We start from the raw sequence: 22,632 nt of genomic DNA, 5'->3' as shown, positions 1-22,632 counted from the left end.
TTCTAATGTGGAAAGTGGTTCAACCCCCGTGAACGTCGCTGAGCACAGGAAAAATCGCTCAGTGTGTATGTACTGAGCTATTTTCCTGCCAGCGATGTTCACGATAATCGCTGTGCATACACGCTGGGCAAAAACTCCCAGTGTGTATGCACCTTTAGATTAGAGTTTTGAAGTGCAGCATATATTCACCAAGGTGCTCAGCCCAATTACGTTTTGTTATCTATTTAGCCACATATGAGTGTGTGAAATTGGATATGGATCTGTTTACTGTGGTTGAGAATCTTTACCCTTGTTTTGTACACTTCAGTGTCATCAGTCCATATAGGGAAAGAATAGGGAAGAATGCAGAATGATCTGGTTTGTTCCACAGAGACTGTGGGCCTAATTCAGACCTGATCGCAGCAGCAAAATTGTTCTCTAATGGGCAAAACCATGTGCACTGCAGGTGGGGCAGATATAACATTTGCAGAGAGAGTTAGATTTGGGTGGGTTATATTGTTTCTGTGCAGGGTAAATACTGGCTGCTTTATTTGTACACTGCAATTTAGATTTCAGTTTGAACACACCCCACCCAAATCTAACTCTCTCTGCACATGTTATATCTGCCCCACCTGCACTGCACATGGTTTTGCCCGTTAGATAACAATTTTGCTGCTGCGATCAGGTCTGAATTAGGCCCTAAAATCTTAACTAAATTCTCAAGTCTTTATGAGTGATATGTTCTATGATCCAAGCTTGTAATTACTGTGATTAATGCTATATGTACCCTAGGCACTTGGTCATAGAAGCAAGAAAAAGACATTAGACACTTACGGTTTATTTACGAAGCGTTGGCTTGTAAACTTGACGTTTCTGATCATGTTTATTTTTAAATAATGTTTTTTTTATTAGGCATACAATTTAACAGAGCATACATTGAGCCTAATTCAAACCTGATCGCTCGCTAGGGTTTTTTTGCACTGCTGCGAACAGATAGTTGCCGCCCATAGTGGAGTGTATTTTCGCTTTGCAAGTGTGCAAACGCATGTGTAGCAGAGCTGTACAAACAGATCTTGTGCAGTCTCTGGGGGTCATTACGAGTTGATCGCAGCCAGTAACTTTTTGCTGCTGCTGCGATGAACTAACCCACGCCTATGGGAGAGTGTAATTTAGCTTAGCAGGGCTGCGCTCGCTTGTGCAGCCCTGCTATGCTAAAAAAAAATTCACACAAAACAAGACCAGCCCTGCAGCTACTTACCCTGTGCGATGGATCCAGCGATGATGGGCTCGGCTTTGACGTCACTTCTCCACCCTCCGTTCTGCTGGACACGCCTGCGATATACTCACCACTCCCCGAAAACGGCTCCAAACGCTCCGGATCCGCCCAGCCACGCCTCCTTCCTGTCAATCTTCTTAGCGGTTGGCTCTGCGACTGCTTCCTTTGTAAGCCGCAACGTAACCAGGCGACCCCTGTTGCCGGGCAACGTCGCGCACTGCGCCCGCTGTGCATGCACATTCCGCACCCGTTCGCACCGCAGCGATAAACCGCTGCATGCGAACGGGTCGGAATGACCCCCTCTGAGTAGCCCAGGACTTACTCATCCGCTGCGAACACTTCAGCCTGTCCGGGACTGGAATTGATGTCAGGAACCCTCCCTGCAAACGTATGGACACGCCTGCGTTTTTCCAACCACTCACAGAAAACGGTCATTTACCACCCACAAACGCCTTCTTCCTGTCAATCTCCTTGCGATTGGCCGTGCGAATGGATGCTTCGCACAAACCCATCGGTGAGCGACGATCTGCTTTGCATTGCGGTGCATACGCATGCGCAGTTCTGACCTCATCGCAGTGCTGCAAAAAACGCTAGCGAGCGATCAGGTCTGAATTACCCCCCTTGTCAACCACATTTGCATATTGTATTGTAATTGAAAAAGAGTCCATCAGTGACTTAATATCATAGACCATTATTCTCCTGATTGTGTTTATAGCTGAAATTTAAAAGGGCAATGATTTTAGTAGGCGTGTTTTGCTAGTAAAATCATTGCCCTTGAAAATGTTGTGCATAAGAAACGCCGTGTCTTACAACCCAACGCTTCTCCATAGTGGTCAAACCTTTCTTTCAGTAGAATTATGCACCAGTCAGTCATCTTGTGGTAGACAGTGAGGGTACTTAGCTCTGTATTGTGTCCTGTGCAGGTGTGGTTTAGAAGAGGGGTAAACTCCCACAACCCATGCGGCACTAGTTGGATTGAAATGGTGGGAGAAATGTCCATGCTGAGTGTGGGGCTGAATGACCAGGTAATTTTAGACATGTCCACATATGTTAATAAATCTATTTTAAAATTGACCTGACAGGTTGTTGTTTTACCCTAGTATAAAACAAAATATCTTTTGTTGCCTCACTCTGGAACGATACTATGTAAGCTCCTAGATCCAGTGTAAGTTCTCCGTTCCCCTGCTCATCATCTTCACACTCTTACTGTTACTATTATTCCTTTCCCATCTGTGTTGCTGACCTATGCTGCAGTTATTTCACTGTGTATGTTAGTTACAAATGACCCTCACAGTGAATGATCATAGGCGGTCATTCCGAGTTGTTCGCTCACTAGCAGTTTTTAGCAGCCGTGCAAACGCTATGCCGCCTCCCACTGGGAGTGTATTTTAGCTTAGCAGAAGTGCGAACGAAAGGATCGCAGAGCGGCTACAACGTTTTTTTGTGCAGCTTCAGAGTAGCTGAAAACCTACTCAGCACTTGCGATCACTTCAGACTGTACAGTTCCTGATTTGACGTCACAAACACGCCCTGCGTTTGCCCAGCCACGCCTGCGTTTTTTTCTGGCACGACTGCGTTTTTCCGTTCACTCCCTGAAAACGGTCAGTTGACACCCAGAAATGCCTTCTTCCTGTCAATCACGCTGCGGCAGCCAGTGTGACTGAAAAGCATCGCTAGACCATGTGTGAAACTACATCGTTCGTTGTAATAGTACGTTGCCCGTGCGCATTGCGACGCATGCACAGAAGTGCCTTTTTTTGCCTCATCGCTGCACAGTGAACGAATGCAGCTAGCGATCAACTCAGAATGACCCCCATAGCACTTTCCTTCTCCATAGACTCTGTGCCAGTTAATGGTTCCCTATGTATTGTGTCTCTGAGCTCAGGAATAGTAGCTATGCAATGCTATGTAGGCTGGATACATTTAGTCCAAATGTTTGTTTGTAAATCTCCCCACCGCTCCCTTTACTAATTGAACATATATTGTACATTTTGGGTCTGTTATTAAACGCCTCAGCAATGTAGACTGGAGAGGTGACACAAATGTACATTGCTCATGGCACAAGAACCTATAGAGTTTGACATCATATACAAATGTGCACGGCTAGAGAGGCGAGCAGATAAAGGGTGACATTACCGAGGCTGTGATTCCGTACGCAGCTCCATCTAGCTTATATTAACATACTGTGCATGTGTTGTAGCGCACATACTCATCCTTGTGCATCCAGGCAATCCTGAGTGTGACACATCCTCACTGCTTCTCTCACTGTGGGAGATAGGAGTCCCTGGGTGCAACCTGGGCAGAAGCGTGGCAGAGAGTCACGGCAGTGTGAGTGTGGCGGGCGTGTATCCAGAGTTGCCCCCTATTCTGTGTCGTGCATGATGTGACGGGGGGATTCCTATATCAGACAGGTCTCTTGCACCCAGCATGGAGCAGGTGTAAGTCCCTGCACTAGTGACAGCGGCTGCACTAGGGTATGTGATACAGTGGTCGGTGTGATGCGCACACATGAAGGCATGGCTATAGTCACTAGCATTCTGTTAGCAATATATAGGCATTCTCAGTGCAACAGCAGAGTCAGGCCCCAAGTGTCCATGGGTACTACTGGCCACACAGTTGGTTTCTGCCTAATCCGCCTGAGTACTGAGTGTTATGTTCATCCATCATATCTGTGAATGACATCGAGAGGTAGATTTACTAAAGACACCAGAAATGTTGTGGCATTGCCCATGGCAACCAATCAACCACTCAAATTCTATCATTTTCTAGAATGCAACAGAGAATTGATAGCTACAATCTAAATGCTTGCTATGGGCTACACCACTGCTTCTATGTTTTTGAAGCTTTAGTAAATCTCTTAGTGTGTGAAATGTGGAGCCACCTATTGTCTTGAATCTCATACAGGTCTGGGGAATTGGATTTGAGGACAGAGCAGTTTATTTTCGGCAGGGTGTCACCCCAAGTGAGCTCAGTGGGAAATTGTGGAAAGCCATTGTGGTGTCTCAAGAAAATGAAAGGTCAAACTCCGGAAGTGTCTCCAGCGTCGCAAGGTAATAACAGTTTTGTTGCATTGTAACCATCTTAAAGGAGAACTCCTTGCAGTACTGTACATTTACAGTAGCTTTGGATAGAGTTCACGAGGTTGCAATAAAATGCAATGTTAGACTTACCTGTTGTGATCCAGCAAGTGCCATGGGTCTAGCATTGCTCTCTGCTCTGCTTCAGTAGCAGATTTTTTTAATCACTTAGTAGTATTTTCAATGCCTCCCACTGTAAACTTCCCATTTGAATATATGGAAAGTTCACTGATAACGAGTGTTGCCATCACCCCTCAGTTTATTTAGGTGTGACTTACAGAGAGATCAGGGCCAGTGTTGGTTCTATGGAGCCTTGAAGGGGAAGGGGGCTCAGCTGGATCACTAGTCACCACACGACTGGCAAGTCTAACTACATTTTATTGTAACTTAGTGAACTTCCAGTGGATTTTAAATAATGAATCCTGTTCCCTATCGGTCATTTACTATTTTGAAGTGGGTGAAAGCAGTCATAATGACACCACCAATCCTTGATAAAAGGAATAATATTTATTATATAAAGTATGTAATGTTTTTTTGGGGATATTTTTTGTGAGTATACTTATTAAAACATGTAGCGAGACATAAGATATTCAGCTTAAAGAATCTTATGCAGAATTTTCTTACATTGTATGGCTTTGATAAAGTACATGCCATTGCAGCCAGTAAGAGTTAAATGACCATAAGTAGTAGAATATCTGCTGTTTATTTTATTGCCAAGCAGTAACTTTTATATCAAGGGACTGATGCAGAGTTGAAAGTATGACCATTTGTGGAGTGCATCTTGTGTATTTTTGCACAGCACATGTGCCGCATATCAGGCATACGCAAGTACGAGTGATGCAAAGTTGTATCTATTTCAGTCGCATCCCCACTTGTGTTGAGGAGGTGTAACTGGGACGTTTTTATGTAGGCATAGTTTAGTGAGGGCGTGTTGAGGCAACAGTGCGCTGTGCAGTGTTGGACGGAAGCATAAATATGCCTGTTGTTAGATGTAGCACTTACACCGAGTATACAGCAGATACATGTACACTTTTTCTCTGTTGACGACTGTGAAACCAAGCTCATGGACATGTGTATAACTCTGCATACAGACGAATATAGACATTTATTTTTCTGACAGGCAGAGGCGGTCGCTGGGCGGGAGGGAGCGGCACGACGGCGTTTGGCCACTGTTTTGTGGGCGCGGTCCGGCCAACGCAGGCGTGGCTGGACCATGTTGGGGGTGGGCCGCAGCAGCTGCGTGACATCACACGCAGCCGCTGCGACCCGGGGCAGCGACGAGCAGCTCCCGGCCAGCGCGCAGGAGCTGCGCTGGCCGGGAGCTACTCCTGCTTTTGTACTTCAGCGACGGGGCAGGGACTGACATGCGGGGCTGACTAGCCCCGTGCTTAGCCACCCGCCCCCCCCCCACCCCCCCACCCCAGCAAATTAAAAATTGTAAATATGTAAATTTAGCACAGCTACGATCAAGTCAGAATCACCCCCAGTGTAATATATTTGTTCTCCGGAACAACAGCCTCAAATAAGTTAGTATATTAGCACACTGGGATGTCTATTCTTGTTTATTTTAGCGCTGGCTGCTTCTTCGGCGATGAAGTGAAAGATCGGACTGATTCAGCCATCCAGTCAGACGTAGACTCCGAAGCTGAGCAAATGCCGGAGTTGTTTCTCTCCACATCAGAAACAAAGACAGTAACTAGCCCAAAGTCTGATGGGCAGACGGAAAATCCAAGTGCAGGTCTTACTGATGCTTCCCAACAAGAAACTAGCCCCAAATCCGAGCCGGACACTGCTGGGCCGCCTACAAACTCCAGGATGACCAGAGCTCCCCAGTGGAGCAGCATTGATCTGGTGGAGGCACGTATTAATTCACTCCAAGCCCCAGAGGAAACTGCAAGTCTGTCCATTCTGGAGACATTCCCAGCAGGTGCAGAGGAAACGTTTGGAAGCAATATGTATCCCTTATGGACCTGGGTGTCCGGAGAGGGCTGCCTTGTTGATTCTCAAAGCCCTCTCAAGTGGTTCACTCGGGAAACAGGTACAAATCTCTCTTTGAAGGCCTCTCATGTGCACCTTTCTTACGTTTGTATTTCTCTGCTGAATATTTGGAAATGTATGTAAAATAATATGCTTAGTATAGGGTTTTACATGTTCTCTATGGCAGTGTTATTGTCTGCTTACACAGCTCACTCGTCAGGAGACTGCCATTCTTCTTCTCTCTGTCATGGGCCCTCATTCCGAGTTGATGGCTCGCTAGCTGCTTTTAGCAGCAATGCAAACTCTAAGCCGCCTCCCTCTGGGAGTGTATCTAAGCTTAGCAGAAGTGCGAACGAAAGGTTCGCAGAACTGCTCCAAAATATTTTCATGCAGTTTCTGAGTAGCTGCAGACCTTGCGATCACTCCAAACTATTTAGTTCCTGTTTTGACGTCACATACACGCCCTGCGTTCGGCCAGCCACTCCCCCGTTTCCCCAGGCACGCCTGCGTTTTTTAGCACACTCCCGGAAAACGGTCAGTTACCTCCCAGAAACGCCCCATTCATGTCAATCACTCACCGATCAGCAGAGCGACTGAAAAGAGTAGCTTGTCCTTGTGTGAAACTGCATAGTTTTTTGTAAAAGCACGTCGCGCGTGCGCACTGCGGGCCATACGCATGCGCATAATTTTTAGCCTGATCGCTGCGCTGCGAACAACGGCAGCTAGCGATCAACTCGGAATGACCCCCATAGTCCTTCTATACCCTCCTGCATCATGTTTGTGTATGTAATCACACTTATAGGCTTCTCTTCATTCAGAAGTGTACTTAATATCAGTGTAATGGAACGCTTGTCTTGTTGTAACATGTATTAAATGATTCATGGGGAGATGTATCAAAACTTTGTGTGAGATAAAGTGAAGAAGTTATCCATAGCATCCTATCAGCTTGTTACTGTCATTTCATAGACTGTGCTAGATAAATAATAGCTGTATGCTCATTGGTTGCTATAGCAATTTCTCCAATTTATCTCTCTAGAAGGTGGGCTACATCTCCCCCCTGTGTAACTGTCACAATAATCTATACCTGCTGCTGGGCATCTCTCATTACATTATCCCCAATCCCCCCCCCCCCCCCCCCCCCCCTTCCCCTGTCTAGCAGCATAATATGCTTCTGAATCGTAGATAAATCTTCACAGTGGAATAGCGTGGGAGCATGAGTGAGTGTTGGGGAGTTCATGGACTCATTGCGGGCAAAGCCAGGGTCTGGTGGGGTGACAGTTGGAGAGCCACATGTAATACAGGGGTAGATGTGTTAACATACGTGCTGTGGCCATTATGTGTTGGGACCCGCTTCACCTCTGTATACACATGTAACACCCACACAGTTGGTGCCAAAACCTAAAACTGAGTGTGGGGTATAAAATGAACCAGGTTCGGTTGAGTTCAGAGAGGCAGACCTGACTTTACCCTTCAGACACAATGACTACACACAAATACAGGATCCAACTCCATTTTATTGAAACATTAAACAGACAAAGTAGCAACTTTACCTCTCACCAAAAGATATTTAAATTAAGCAATGGTAACGCTGAAACAGTTTACCTGACCTAACTCAGAGTTTAAAAAACCAGCATATACAGGTTGAGTATCGCATATCCAAATATTCCAAAATACGGAATATTCCGAAATTCTGAATTTTTGGAGTAGGACTGAGATAGTGAAAACTTTGTTTTATGATGGCTCATTGTACACACACTTTGTTTAATACAAAAAAAAAAAAAAAATATTGTCCTAAATGACCTTTAGGCTGTGTGTATAAGGTGTATATGAAATATAAATGAATTGTGTGAATGTAGACACACTTTGTTTAATGCACAAAGTTATTAAAAATATTGGCTAAAATGACCTTCAGGCTGTGTGTATAGGGTGTATATGAAACATAAGTGCATTCTGTGCTTAGACTTGGGTCCCATCACCATGATATCTCATTATGTTATGCAATTATTCCAAAATACGGAAAATACGATATCCAAAATACTTCTGGTCCCAAGCATTTTGGATAAGGGATACTCAACCTGTACTTTAATAAGGGAATAAACAATTTTGTCTACCATTCCCTGCAATATAAACAGTTCATGTGCATAGTCCAATGCTTTGGGAAACGGAAAACGAGCATTTATAGGGCGTAAGCATTAGCATAAGTCTTTGCAAGGTTAGCTCTTATGCTGGGTACACACGTGGGCGACTTGTGCCTGAGTGCTAAGTGATGTAGGTTAGCACAGATCGCTCAGCACACATCGCTATACACCGCTATACACACATCGATGTGTGCTGAGCGATCTGTGCTAACCAGTGTTCTTTATGTACATGCTAGGCGATCTAACTAGGGGCCTAATTCAGAACTGTTCGCTAGGCTGCGTTTTCGTACAGTGGGCGATCAGGTCTAAACTGCGTATGCACCGCAATACGCAGGCGCGTCGCAAAGGGTAAAAAGCGGATCGCCGCTCAGCGATGGGTTTGTGTGAAGGTTCCGTTCGCACGGGCGTTCGCAGGGAGATTGACAGGAAGAGGGCGTTTGTGGGTGTCAACTGACCGTTTTCTGGGAGTGTTTGGAAAAACGCAGGCGTGTCCAAGCGTTTGCAGGGCATGTGTCTGACGTCAATTCTGGTCCTCGACAGGCTGAAGTGTTCGCAGCGGCTGAGTAAGTCCTGGGCTACTCAGACACTGCACAAAATCTGTTTGTACAGCTCTGCTACACATGCATTCGCACACTTGAAAAGCGAAAATACACTCCCCTATGGGCGCCGACTATGTGACCGCAGGATTGCAAAAGAAACCCTAGCAAGCGAACAGGTCTGAATTAGGCCCTAGATTTTGCCTGCATGCTTGAATGATCTGAGCCGGCGATAGCGTCGTTCGGGGCCGTGCATTGCTATCGCTAAGCGGCATACACACGGAGCAATTTGTGCTTAGGGGGTAATTCCGAGTTGATCGCAGCAGGAACTTTGTTAGCAATTGAGCAAAACCATGTGCACTGCAGGGAGGCAGATATAACATGTGCAGAGAGAGTTAGATTTGGGTGTGGTGTGTTCAATCTGCAATCTAAATTGCAGTGTAAAAATAAAGCAGCCAGTATTTACCCTGCACAGAAACAAAATAATCCACCCAAATCTAACTCTCTCTGCATATGTTTTATCTGCCTCCCCTGCAGTGCACAGGGTTTTGCCCAACTGCTAACAAAATTCCTGCTGCGATCAAGTCAGAATTAGGCCCTTAATTTCTAAGCGATCTAGTCAGATCACTTAGAAAATAGGCAAAAATCGCTCCTTGTGTACCCCCCACTAGTATATAGAGTCCAGCATTAAAAGAGCATAAGCCTTAGCATAAAGTCTTGCAAGTTTGGCTCTTAGCATCAAGAGTCCAGCTTTGGAAAAGCACAAACAGTATAACCAAGTCCTGTATTTTAGATAGCGAAACATCAGCATAAGAGGATATGTCTGCTCCATCACATTCAAGATTTGTGAACACATCTTTGCTTTAACCTGTCTGCATTTTAAAACATTCACAATGGCATGAACACATTAGCAATTGTACGACATACATTTCCATCATTACATTTTTACCAGCAACCTGTCAGCATCATAAGATTCCCTTAGCATAACCACATTAGCATGGAATATCACACTTAAGCATTGAGGCGCACACCTCTATTAATGACCTGACAACAACAGAAGCTTACTTTAGCATAACCGCATTAGCATAGCACAGAATACATTTTCATTAGTACATTTTAACATTTGAAATCACCATTAGGAAATGCAGGGCTACTTATTACCAAGGAAGCCAAAAAGGGAGCCTACCCCCTTGCTAATTACGCAGTGGGGTTTCTAACCCCGTTACAGGTGGGGTTTCTAACCCAGTTACTTTGTCCAGAGGCACACTTGGTGGGGACCCTACCCCCTTATCACTTTGCACACCAAAGGGTGCACCAGAAGGGAAGGGGAGCCTACCCATTATCACTTTGCACACCTGGGGAGCCTGCCCCCTTATCACTTTGCACACCAGGGGGGCAACAGAAGGGAAGGGGAGCCTACCCCCTTATTACTTTGTACACCAGGGGGGTACCAGAAGGGAAGGGGAGCTTACCCCCTTTGCACACCTGGGGGGCAACAGAAGGGAAGGGGAGCTTACCCACTTATTACTTTGTACACCAGGGGGGGTACCAGAAGGGAAGGGGAGCCTACCCCCTTTGTACACCAGGGGTGCACCAGAAGGGAAGGGGAGCCTACCCCCTTATTACCTTTGTCCCCAATCAGCAGAGTCAAGCAGCAGAAGGTAACATAGTAACATAGTATCTAAGGTTGAAAAAAGACAATTGTCCATCGAGTTCAACCTATTTGTGGTCTCCTATGCACGATTATTTTGTAGAAAATTTTGACTGAAGTTGATGTACGTTTTACCCCTCTTTTTTATAATAACCATAGTGTGTGACTATGCCCCGTAACCCTGGATATCCTTATCCATTAGGAATTTATCTAACCCATTCTTAAAGGTGTTGACTGAGTCTGCCATTACAACTCCCTCAGGCAGGGAATTCCAAACACGTATCGTCCTTACCGTAAAAAAGCCTTTACGCCGTATTGTGCGGAATCTCCTCTCCTCTAACCTGAGCGAGTGTCTACGAGTTCTCTGTGTTGATCTAACCAAAAACAGGTCCTGCGCAAGATCTGTATAATGTCCCCTTATATATTTGTAAATGTTGATCATGTCCCCTCTTAATCTTCTCTTTTCCAGTGTAAACATGCCTAGTCTTGCAAGCCTTTCCTCGTATTCCAGCGTCTCCATACCCTTAATTAGTTTGGTCGCCCGCCTTTGAACCTTTTCTAGCTCCAGGATATCCTTTTTGTAGTAAGGTGCCCAGAATTGTACACAGTATTCAAGGTGTGGCCTCACAAGTGATTTATTTAACGGGAGTATAATACTCTCGTCCCTAGCATCAATTATGCATGCTAATATCTTATTAGCCTTCTTTGCTGCAGTCCTACGTTGGGTACTACTGCTTAGTTTGCTATCTATGAGGACACCTAAGTCCTTTTCCAGTACAGAATCCCCTAATTTTACCCCATTTAGTAGGTAGGTGTTATTTTTGTTCTTGTTACCACAGTGCATTACCTTACACTTGTCTGTATTGAAGCGCATTCTCCATTTCGCTGCCCAAGCTTCTAATTTAACTAAGTCGTTCTGAAGTGACTCAGCATCCCCCTCCGCATTTATAACTTTACACAATTTGGTATCATCTGCAAAAATTTACACCATGCTCTCTAGACCTTCTGTTATGTCGTTAATGAAAATATTGAACAATAGCGGTCCTAATACTGAGTCTTGCGGCACCCCACTTAGCACTTCAGTCCAAGTTGAAAAAGATCCATTAACCACAACTCGCTGCTCCCTATTATCTAACCAGTTTTTGACCCAAGTGCATATTGTGCTTCCTAGCCCTGATTCTTGTAGCTTGTAGATAAGTCTCATGTGTGGTACAGTGTCGAATGCTTTGGCAAAATCTAAAAAGATTACATCCACCTCTTTACCCTGATCTAGGTTTGCGCTTACTGTTTCATAAAAGCCAAGTAAATTGGTTTGACAGGATCTGTCCTTCATAAACCCATGTTGATTCCTTTTAATGACCTTATTGACTTCAAGGAACTTCTGAAAAACTATCGACTGAGAATCCCTTCCAATACTTTCCCCACTATAGATGTAAGACTAACTGGTCTATAATTACCTGGTTCAGCTTTACTTCCCTTTTTGAATATAGACACTACTTCCGCTAATACGCCAGTCTTTGGGAACCATACCTGATATTACTGAATCCTTAAAGATCAAAAATAGCGATTTTGCAAGTTTAGAGTGAAGCTCCATTAGAACCCTTGGGTGAATACCATCGGGACCTGGTGACTTATTAATCTTTAAATGTTTTAATCGGTCACAGACTACTTCCTCGCATAAATAAGTACCTATCAGTGGGATATTCTCATTATTGAGATTATGTGTTAGTCCCTGAATTGGGTCCTCTCTAGTAAATACTAGTGATGAGCGGATTCGGTTTTACTCGGTTTTACTCGGTTTTACTCGGTTCTCAAAACGGCATCTTATTGGCTCACGGATGTCACGTGTTTTGGATAGCCAATAAGATGCCGTTTTGAGAACCGAGTAAAACCGAGTAAAACCGAGTAAAACTGAACCTCGCTCATCACTAGTAAATACTGTTGAAAAAAACTCATTTAGTGTGTCCGCTATGTCATTATCATTTTTGCTTAAGACTCCCAACTTGTCTTTTAAAGGGCCTATACTCTCCTTCTTTAATCTCTTGCTATTAATGTATTTAAAGATTTTTTTGGGATTCGCTTTGCTTTCCTTTGCTACTAGTTTTTCAGTTCTACTTTAGCCGCTCTTATTTCTTTTTTTGCATATTTTGTTACATTCCTTATAATGCTGAAATGACTCTGCTTCCCCGTCAGATTTGTATTTTTTTAAATGCTCTCCTTTTCTTGCCCATAAGTTCCTTTATCTTTTTGTTAAGCCACATCGGTTTATGATTTTTATTCCTTTTTTTGCTGCTCGTAGGAATAAATTTGAGTGTATTTTTAGTTAGCAGGAATTTTAGTACCTCCCATTTCTCCGTAGTATTTTTTCCTAAAAACAAACCTTCCCATTCAATATCCCTGAAAAATACCCTCATCTTTTCAAAATTCGCTTTGCTAAAGTTTAGAGTCCTAGTTGAGCCAGTATAGGGCTGTTTATGAAAACTGATATTGAATGTGACCATATTGTGGTCGCTGTTTCCTATGGGTTCCCCTACTATAATACCTGATACCAAATCTCCATTGTTTGTTAATACCAGGTCTAAGATTGCATTGTACCTACTTGGTTCCTCAATTAGTTGAACTAAGTAGTTATCATTAAGTGTGTTTAAAAACATATTGCCCCTAGCAGTATCACATGAATCGTTTTTCTAGTTTATTTCTGGATAGTTAAAATCTCCCATCACTACTATGTCTCCTACTCCTGCTGCTCTTTCAATTTGCTTTAGTAACAATTCCTCATCAGATACGTTGATACCAGGCAGCCTATATCATACACCCAATACTAACTTTTGTATTCCTTTTTCCCCGGATGCAATTTCTACCCATAATGTCTCGACAGTGTCTACAGTCCCCTCCTGAATATCTTCCCGTATATCAGGTTTTAAAAACGGCTTTACGTAAAGACACATCCCTCCACCCTTTTTATTTAGTCTGTCTCTCCTAAACAGTGTATAGCCCTCTAGATTGACTGTCCAATCATGAGATTCGTCCCACCAAGTTTCAGTAATGCATATAATATCATACGGTTTGCTTGCTGCAAGTATTTCTAGTTCGCCCTTTTTACCAGTAAAGCTTCTAGCGTTTACATACATACAACTAAGATAAGTATTTTCCCTTGCGTTAGGGACATCTTACACCTTATGTAGCAATGATGACCTGTAATCGTCATTGGTTAGTGCTTTGGTAAAATCTCTTTTAGTACCCATGTTAGTAACCTTACCGCCTGCTCTTACCCTCCACCCAACTTCTCCCCCATTTCGTTTACTACCGTCATCCCCACTATTCTCACTGCATGACCTGTAGTTTCTAGCTAAACCCTCCCCCCAGGCTCCTAGTTTAAAATCTCCTCCAACCTTCTAACCATCCTTTCCCCCAGCACCGCTGCCCCCTCCTCAGTCAGGTGCAATTCGTCACGAGGTATAGCAGAGGTAAAGGCTTGCAGCGGAAGGGTTAAGCAGGGGCAGAGTAATGCAACGGAATGTGTCACCGAGTTCTCACCCCTAGCTGCGGCGCATCTGCCACCTCTGACCAACTCCATGACCTCCTATCACCGACTCCAATTCTTCTGCGCCGCCGAGGATGCTACACACCGCACAGCACTCTTGTACAAGGATCCACTGTTCTGACGCCTTCTAACTCCAGCTGGCAGTGTCTTCCTCTTTGCTACGGTGGACCTTCGGTCCGTGCTGCAGGCTTTGGTCCGCTCCATCCTCTCGCAGCCAGCCAAGGGTCCTTTCCGGGGTCATTCTCCATGGTGAATGTACGCCCAACACCAGCCTCCTGCTTCAACTCCCCGGAGTCCAGGGCATTGGGGTCTTCAACGGCCTCACTAGACAGGCCATGGTCTCTCTTGCTCAGCACTCCAATCTCCTCCCAGCAGCAGTTCTCCTCGTCGTTCCCATCGGGCAGCGGAGCAGGCAGTGCTCTTCCCTGCAAGGGTCTTCGGCTTCCTCCCGATGTTGTTGCTGCAGGGACCTCTGCACTGCTGCTTTGCTTCTCACGGCTGCTGGGTATCCACCTTCCCATTCTCCGGACACTACATACTGGACTCCCCAGGTAGGCTCTCTCCTATTCGTCCAGGACCACCCCCGTACTGCACAGTCACTGGCTCCCGGGGCTACAGCAACAACCCACCCCCTAACCAGTCTACCAAAAGACCCGGAGACCCAATCAATTGGGGGCCGCTTCCCAGGCTAACCTGTTGCTAGCCAAGAAGGAAACACTCTGGGGAAAGTGACGCCAAAAACTCCCTGTCCGAGCTGATGGGATCACCTAAAGTTCAGCCCCTGTATCGCTATTGTCTGTGAGGACTACACTGCATATGTGGGGAACAGTTTTCTACTGAAACGAGGGGTAAGAAAACAAAACAAAACACAGGGGGCCTCTTTTAAATGAAAACAATGGGGGTATTACACACATAACGCCAGCATGTATTAAAAACACGTTTGCCAAAGAGGGGTAGAATTAAAGTACCTGTGTGCTGAAGTACACTCTCCCTCTTTCGCCTGTTTTTGCTCCCACTGTCTGGCGCTGCATACTTTTTGTGTATTGCGCCGATCAGAAATCCCCCAGCAGCATTGGTAGCATTGAGACAAGAAAGCTTTATTGTTCATTGTATGCACAATCCCTGGCTTTCGGAGCCGACAGCCAGAGACAGTGCTTTGAATGGGGCAACGACAGTTGTCGAACTCAATAGCTTAATATTTAATGGAACGGTCAGTGCCACTGACAGTTCTTGCATTGCCCCACACATCGGCGCATCATTAAATATAGCAGGGACGCACACACCGCCGCTGTAATATTAACGTGCGTTGATACAACTCCCCCCCCCCCCCCATATTGCCGGGTCAAACATACATATAAGATCTCAAGAACCATCTTGTTGTCCCTTTTTGATCAGTGTTTCAGTGTATGCGTGGGACATTGTAACTTTACACAATATAGGGGGTCAAAACTCAGCAGGCACGTTGTACGGGTACAAAGCGGATCGGTGCTGAGCGATGGATTTAACGAAGAATCCATTCGCACAGCCGATCGCAAGGAGATTGACAGGAAGAAGGCATTCATGGGTGTCAACTGATCGTTTTCAGGGAGTGTTTGGAAAAACGCAGGGCGTTTGCAGGGCGGGTGTCTGACGTCAATTCCGGGACTGGACGGGCTGAAGTGATCGCAGTTTCTGAGTAAGTTCAGACCTACTCAAAAACTGCACAAAACTTTTTTGTACCGCTCGGCTGCACAAGTGTTCGCACACTTGCAAAGCGAAAATACACTCCCCCATAGGCGGCGACTATCTGATCGCAGCACTGCAAAAAATAGCTAGCGAGCGATCAACTCTGAATGACCCCCATAGTCAGTAGAGCTTACAGTGAATACTTATGTACATGTGATTTCTTAGTTTTTTATTTTTAATAAATATGCAAAAATCTTAAAAAAAACTTTTTTCACATTGTCATTATGGGGTATTGTGTGTAGAATTTTGAGGGGAAAAATGAATTTATTCCATTTTGGAATACGGCTGTAACACAACAAATTGTGGAAAAAGTGAAGCGCTGTGAATACTTTCTTGATGCACTGGATGCATTAGTGCGATGTACAGAGTTACAAATCCTGGAACATTTCATGACATTTAATGCCTTTTTGTGAGCCAGGTTTGTTGGCCAGCATGCAGTCCATGTCGCTGTCTATCACCCCGGCCCATACAGCATTCTGGAGGAAACAGATACTGGAGCAGTTCGGTGAGCGCACCAAGAGAGAAGTGGACAGCTTCCGCCACTACGAGCAGGCCATAGAGCAGGTACCGGACAATCCTACATCATCTACAATGGGGAACTGAACATTTACTGGAAGGAGGAAACCTAATAGTAGGCGGCATATGTAATAGGGTCCGAGTTTGTAAGAGGTATGGGATGCCGGCAGATTATTGAGGTTTTTTAAAGCGGCAATCATTTACCAGACCAAACCATGCCTCGTAAATGATTGCTGCTTTAAAAAAACAACAACCTCTGAGATCAGCCGGCATCCCGCACCACGGGCAATTTCGGACCCTGTTATATGTGCCCCTATAGCTCTACCAGATGTGTTTATCATCCACTTCTTCCATATGTTTATTCTGTCCGCTGTGATCTAAGCTGACATCAGTTTTCTGATCGTCTTCTATAAATCATTGTATTGTTTTACTGTGTTCCAGTCTGTGTGGGTTAAAACAGGATCTCTGCAGTGGTGGAGAGACTGTAAACCCTACAAATGGATCGATGTTCGTGTGGCCCTTGAGCAGATGACAGCTTGTGATGGCTCCAGAGACAGCATCTTCTTTATTTACTACACACACTATGAGGAAAAGAAGGTACCCCAGCAGACCTTGCAAAATATTGATTGTGAATTAAAAAATGACACCGCAAGAGCTTGTGAGCTTAAAAAATATTCTAACTACAATGTGATATACTATAATGTACCCATAAAGCAAATCATATAGTAGAGTCTTATTTTATTTTACACATAAAGGGCCTTTTTCGCACGCAAAGTTGGTCTGTATTCTATGCAGCCAGACTACCCCTATACATCCATATCTGAGAGCCGTCCTTATCAGCGCACAATCACGCCAGCCCTATGCTTGGTACAAAAGATATGTTTAAAATCGCAAGATATCTGCAAAAATTCATCGCTGAATAGCCCATACTTCCCTCTATAGTACAACAGCAAGCTTATGCTAAGTGTGGACACCCCTTTGCCGCCCAGTTACACTCATTTAGCCCCAAGTGGAGATCCAGCTGACTTCTGTGTATCTCTGAACAGCCCCGCAAATCCGCAGAGCTGTGTATCCATGCCACAGATGCATGTGCAGTGTGAAAAATGGCATCTGCACACTCTCTGCTCACATCTCCGGATCATGCCCCAAACCTTCATCAGAAACAAAATACATATCATAGAAACATAACAGTAGTTCAAAGGACCAGGTGGAATAGCTGTGCACTAAAGAGCACCTGTCACCCACAGTGGCTGAGGCATATCTCCCAACATGACCTTCTCCAGGAGGGACAGAATGCTCTGCTCCTGGACCTCCCTTTTAATTTATGATTGCCATCACCTGTGGTGAAACACCTTTCTTATCCATTAACCTCGTCAAAACAGGTGCCTGCAATCATGAATTAAGAGAAAAGTCCAGAAGCAGAGCATTCTGTCCCTCCTGGATGGGATCATGTTGGGAGGTATGGCTGAGGGCAGCCACCGTGAGCTGAATCAATATGTTGAAGAAGGTAGCCTGCCTCTGTGATAGCACCAGCTGCTTGAGAATTAATCTGCTGCATCGTCATGATGAACCTGTCACCATGGGATGGAGGACAACTCCATTATGGCAGAATGTTTTGTATTTTCAAATGAAATTAACATTATGGACTAAATGGTTCTATTTTACATATGCAAGTTATTGTCTATCTTTAATGGTTGGTTAGGTACACTCTCTAACAAAGGGTATACAGGTTGAGTATCCCTTATCCAAAATTCTAAATGACACATTTTTGGTTCCCCTAATGAGATAATGACACATACAGTATACTGTATATGTATATTATATATCTATGTAAAATATCTATATATACACATAATATATATGTCATTATCTCAGTAGGGGACCCAAAAATGTGGGATTTTGAAATTTGGATAAGGGATATTATGTTAATACCTTCTACAGGCCCTCCCCACCATGTTCTCTGGCCAGCATCAATCAACAGGGAATGTAATCCAACTGATTTCAGTTAAAAATGAATTGTGGACTCATCTTTTAACCCAGAGGTTCCCAAACGATGTCCTTAAGGCAGGCAAGTCCAAACTGCGGCCCTCCAGCTGTTGAGAAACTACACATCCCAGCATTGCCTGACACAGCTTTAGCATTCTCTGACAGCAAAACTGTGTCAGGGCATGCTGAGATATGTAGTTTCACAACAGCTGGAGGGCCGCAGTATGGACATGCTTGCCTTAAGGCATCCTAACACTTCAGGTTTTAAGTATATCCATGGCTCAGCATAGATGGTTAAATCAAATTGACTACGGTACTAATTAGGTCACCTGTGGCCAAGCATGAATATACTTAAAACCTGGGCCCTCATTCCAAGTTGATCGCACCAAGCAACATTTTGCTGCTGGTGCGATCAACTAATATCTGCCTATGGGGGAGTGTATTTTAGCATAGCAGGGCTGCGAATGCTTGCGCAGCCCTGCTATGCAAAAAAAGTTTACTGCAAAACAAGAGCAGGGTAAGAGTTATTTACCCTGTGCGACGGATCCAGCAATGAAGGTCCCGGACCTGACGTCAGACATCCGCCCTCCAACCACCTCGACAAGCCTGTGTTGGACTCACCACGCCTGGAAAAGGGGAGTATCCGCCCTGGAACGCCTCCCGCCAGTCCATCTTCTTGCAATTGCTGCTGCGATCACATTTGTCGCTGGTGGCGTTGTTGCCCGGCGACGATCGTCGCCAGGCAACGATGCACGTGCGCAATGCGTCTGCTGCGCAGGCGCATTTCCGACCCGTTCGCACAGCAGCATAGAACCGCTGCGTGCGAACGGGTCGGAATAACCCCCCTGGACCGTTAGGGTGCCTTGAGGACTGCGTTTGAGAACCTGTGCTTTAACCTATTCTAGTTCTATAATGCAGTATTAAAATGTATTTCTCTGACGTCCTAAGTGGATGCTGGGGACTCCGTCAGGACCATGGGAATAGCGGCTCCGCAGGAGACAGGGCACAAAATTTAAAAGTTTGACCACTAGGTGGTGTGCACTGGCTCCTCCCCCTATGACCCTCCTCCAAGCCTCAGTTAGGTTTTTGTGCCCGTCCGAGCAGGGTGCAATCTAGGTGGCTCTCCTAAAGAGCTGCTTAGAAAAAGTTTTGTTAGGTTTTTTATTTTCAGTGAGTCCTGCTGGCAACAGGCTCACTGCAACGAGGGACTTAGGGGAGAAGAAGTGAACTCACCTGCGTGCAGGATGGATTGGCTTCTTAGGCTACTGGACACTAGCTCCAGAGGGACGATCACAGGTACAGCCTGGATGGGTCACCGGAGCCGCGCCGCCGACCCCCTTGCAGATGCCGAAAAGAGAAGAGGTCCAGAAACCGGCGGCTGAAGACTTCTCAGTCTTCATGAGGTAGCGCACAGCACTGCAGCTGTGCGCCATTGCTCTCGGCACACTTCACACCAACGGTCACTGAGGGTGCAGGGCGCTGGGGGGGGGGCGCCCTGGGCAGCAATGAAAAGTACCTATTCTGGCTAAAATACATCACATATAGCCCCTGGGGCTATATGGATGTATTTAACCCCTGCCAGGTTTTCAGAAAAACCGGGAGAAGAAGCCCGCCGGAAAGGGGGCGGGGCCTATTCTCCTCAGCACACAGCGCCATTTTCCTACACAGCTCCGCTGCTAGGAAGGCTCCCAGGCTCTCCCCTGCACTGCACTACAGAAACAGGGTAAAAACAGAGAGGGGGGGCACTTATTTGGCGATATTAATAATATTTAAGCTGCTATAAGGAGAACACACTTATTTAAGGTTGTCCCTATATATTTATAGCGCTTGGGTGTGTGCTGGCAAACTCTCCCTCTGTCTCCCCAAAGGGCTAGTGGGGTCCTGTCTTCTATCAGAGCATTCCCTGTGTGTCTGCTGTGTGTCGGTACGCGTGTGTCGACATGTATGAGGACGATGTTGGCGTGGAGGCGGAGCAATTGCCTGTAATGGTGATGTCACCCCCTAGGGAGTCGACACCGGAATGGATGGCTTTGTTTATGGAATTACGTGATAGTGTCAGCACGCTGCAAAAGTCGGTTGACGACATGAGACGGCCGGCAAACCAGTTAGTACCTGTCCAGGCGTCTCAAACACCGTCAGGGGCTGTAAAACGCCCTTTACCTCAGTCGGTCGACACAGACACAGACACGGACACCGAATCCAGTGTCGACGGTGAAGAAACAAACGTATTTTCCAGTAGGGCCACACGTTATATGATCACGGCAATGAAGGAGGCTTTGCATATCTCTGATACTGCAAGTACCACAAAAAGGGGTATTATGTGGGGTGTGAAAAAACTACCTGTAGTTTTTCCTGAATCAGAGGAGTTGAATGAAGTGTGTGATGAAGCGTGGGTTACCCCCGATAGAAAACTGCTAATTTCAAAGAAGTTATTGGCATTATACCCTTTCCCGCCAGAGGTTAGGGCGCGCTGGGAAACACCCCCTAGGGTAGATAAGGCGCTCACACGCTTATCAAAACAAGTGGCGTTACCGTCTCCAGAGACGGCTGCCCTCAAGGATCCAGCTGATAGGAGGCTGGAGAATACACTAAAAAGTATATACACACATACGGGTGTTATACTGCGACCAGCAATCGCCTCAGCCTGGATGTGCAGTGCTGGGGTGGCTTGGTCGGAGTCACTGACTGAAAATATTGATACCCTGGATAGGGACAGTATTTTATTGACTATAGAGCATTTAAAGGATGCATTTCTTTATATGCGAGATGCACAGAGAGATATTTGCACTCTGGCATCAAGAGTAAGTGCGATGTCCATATCTGCCAGAAGAAGTTTATGGACGCGACAGTGGTCAGGTGATGCGGATTCCAAACGGCATATGGAAGTATTGCCGTATAAGGGGGAGGAATTATTTGGGGTCGGTCTATCGGATTTGGTGGCCACGGCAACAGCCGGGAAATCCACCTTTTTACCTCAGGTCACCTCCCAGCAGAAAAAGACACAGTCTTTTCAGCCGCAGTCCTTTCGTTCCTATAAGAACAAGCGGGCAAAAGGACATTCATATTTGCCCCGAGGCAAAGGAAAGGGTAAGAGACTGCAGCAAGCAGCTCCTTCCCAGGAGCAGAAGCCCTCCCCGGCTTCTGCAAAGGCCTCAGCATGACGCTGGGACCTTACAAGCGGACTCAGGGGCGGTGGGGGGTCGCCTCAAGAATTTCAGCGCACAGTGGGCTCACTCGAAGGTGGACCCCTGGATCCTGCAGGTAGTATCTCAGGGTTACAGGTTGGAATTCGAGAAGTCTCCCCCTCGCCGGTTCCTAAAGTCTGCTTTGCCAACGTCTCCCTCCGACAGGGCGACGGTATTGGAAGCCATTCACAAGCTGTATTCTCAGCAGGTGATAGTCAAGGTACCCCTTTTACAACAGGGAAAGGGGTATTACTCCACGCTATTTGTGGTACCGAAGCCGGACGGCTCGGTAAGACCTATTCTAAATCTGAAATCTCTGAACCTGTACATACAAAAATTCAAGTTCAAGATGGAGTCACTCAGAGCAGTGATAGCGAATCTGGAAGAAGGGGATTTTATGGTGTCCTTGGACATCAAGGATGCTTACCTTCATGTCCCAATTTGCCCTTCACACCAAGGGTACCTCAGGTTCGTGGTACAAAACTGTCATTATCAGTTTCAGACGCTGCCGTTTGGATTGTCCACGGCACCCCGGGTCTTTACCAAGGTAATGGCCGAAATGATGATCCTTCTTCGAAGAAAAGGCTTATTAATTATCCCTTACTTGGACGATCTCCTGATAAGGGCAAGGTCCAGAGAACAGCTGGAGGTCGGAGTAGCACTAACCCAAGTAGTGCTCCAACAGCACGGGTGGATTCTGAATTTTCCAAAATCCCAACTGATCCCGACGACACGTCTGCTGTTCCTAGGGATGATTCTGGACACTGTTCAGAAAAAGGTATTTCTTCCGGAGGAGAAAGCCAGGGAGTTATCCGAACTCGTCAGGAACCTCCTAAAACCAGGGAAAGTGTCTGTGCATCAATGCACAAGAGTCCTGGGAAAAATGGTGGCTTCTTACGAAGCGATTCCATTCGGCAGATTCCATGCACGAATTTTTCAGTGGGATCTACTGGACAAATGGTCCGGATTGCATCTGCAGATGCATCAGCGGATAAATTTGTCGACAAGGACAAGGGTGTCTCTGCTATGGTGGTTGCAGAGT

At 45.7% G+C, this 22,632-nt stretch overlaps 1 protein-coding gene across 4 annotated transcripts in view; it reads left to right on the top strand.

Annotated features, from left to right (window-relative positions):
* TECPR1 (tectonin beta-propeller repeat containing 1) overlaps window positions 1-22,632 on the top strand; it is a 304,477-nt gene that overhangs the window by 104,846 nt on the left and 176,999 nt on the right. For all 4 annotated transcript variants that reach the window (XM_063934496.1, XM_063934495.1, XM_063934497.1 and 1 more), the window contains exons 8-12: window positions 2,179-2,280; window positions 4,160-4,305; window positions 5,904-6,370; window positions 16,322-16,467; window positions 16,861-17,016. In XM_063934496.1, the coding sequence (XP_063790566.1) occupies window positions 2,179-2,280; window positions 4,160-4,305; window positions 5,904-6,370; window positions 16,322-16,467; window positions 16,861-17,016 (1,017 nt within the window). The remainder of the gene's footprint in view (window positions 1-2,178; window positions 2,281-4,159; window positions 4,306-5,903; window positions 6,371-16,321; window positions 16,468-16,860; window positions 17,017-22,632) is intronic.

The sequence above is a fragment of the Pseudophryne corroboree genome, chromosome 7 (genome assembly GCF_028390025.1).
Source record: "Pseudophryne corroboree isolate aPseCor3 chromosome 7, aPseCor3.hap2, whole genome shotgun sequence".
Classification (NCBI taxonomy): Eukaryota; Metazoa; Chordata; class Amphibia; order Anura; family Myobatrachidae; genus Pseudophryne; species Pseudophryne corroboree.
This window is presented reverse-complemented; position numbering and strand designations above follow the sequence as displayed.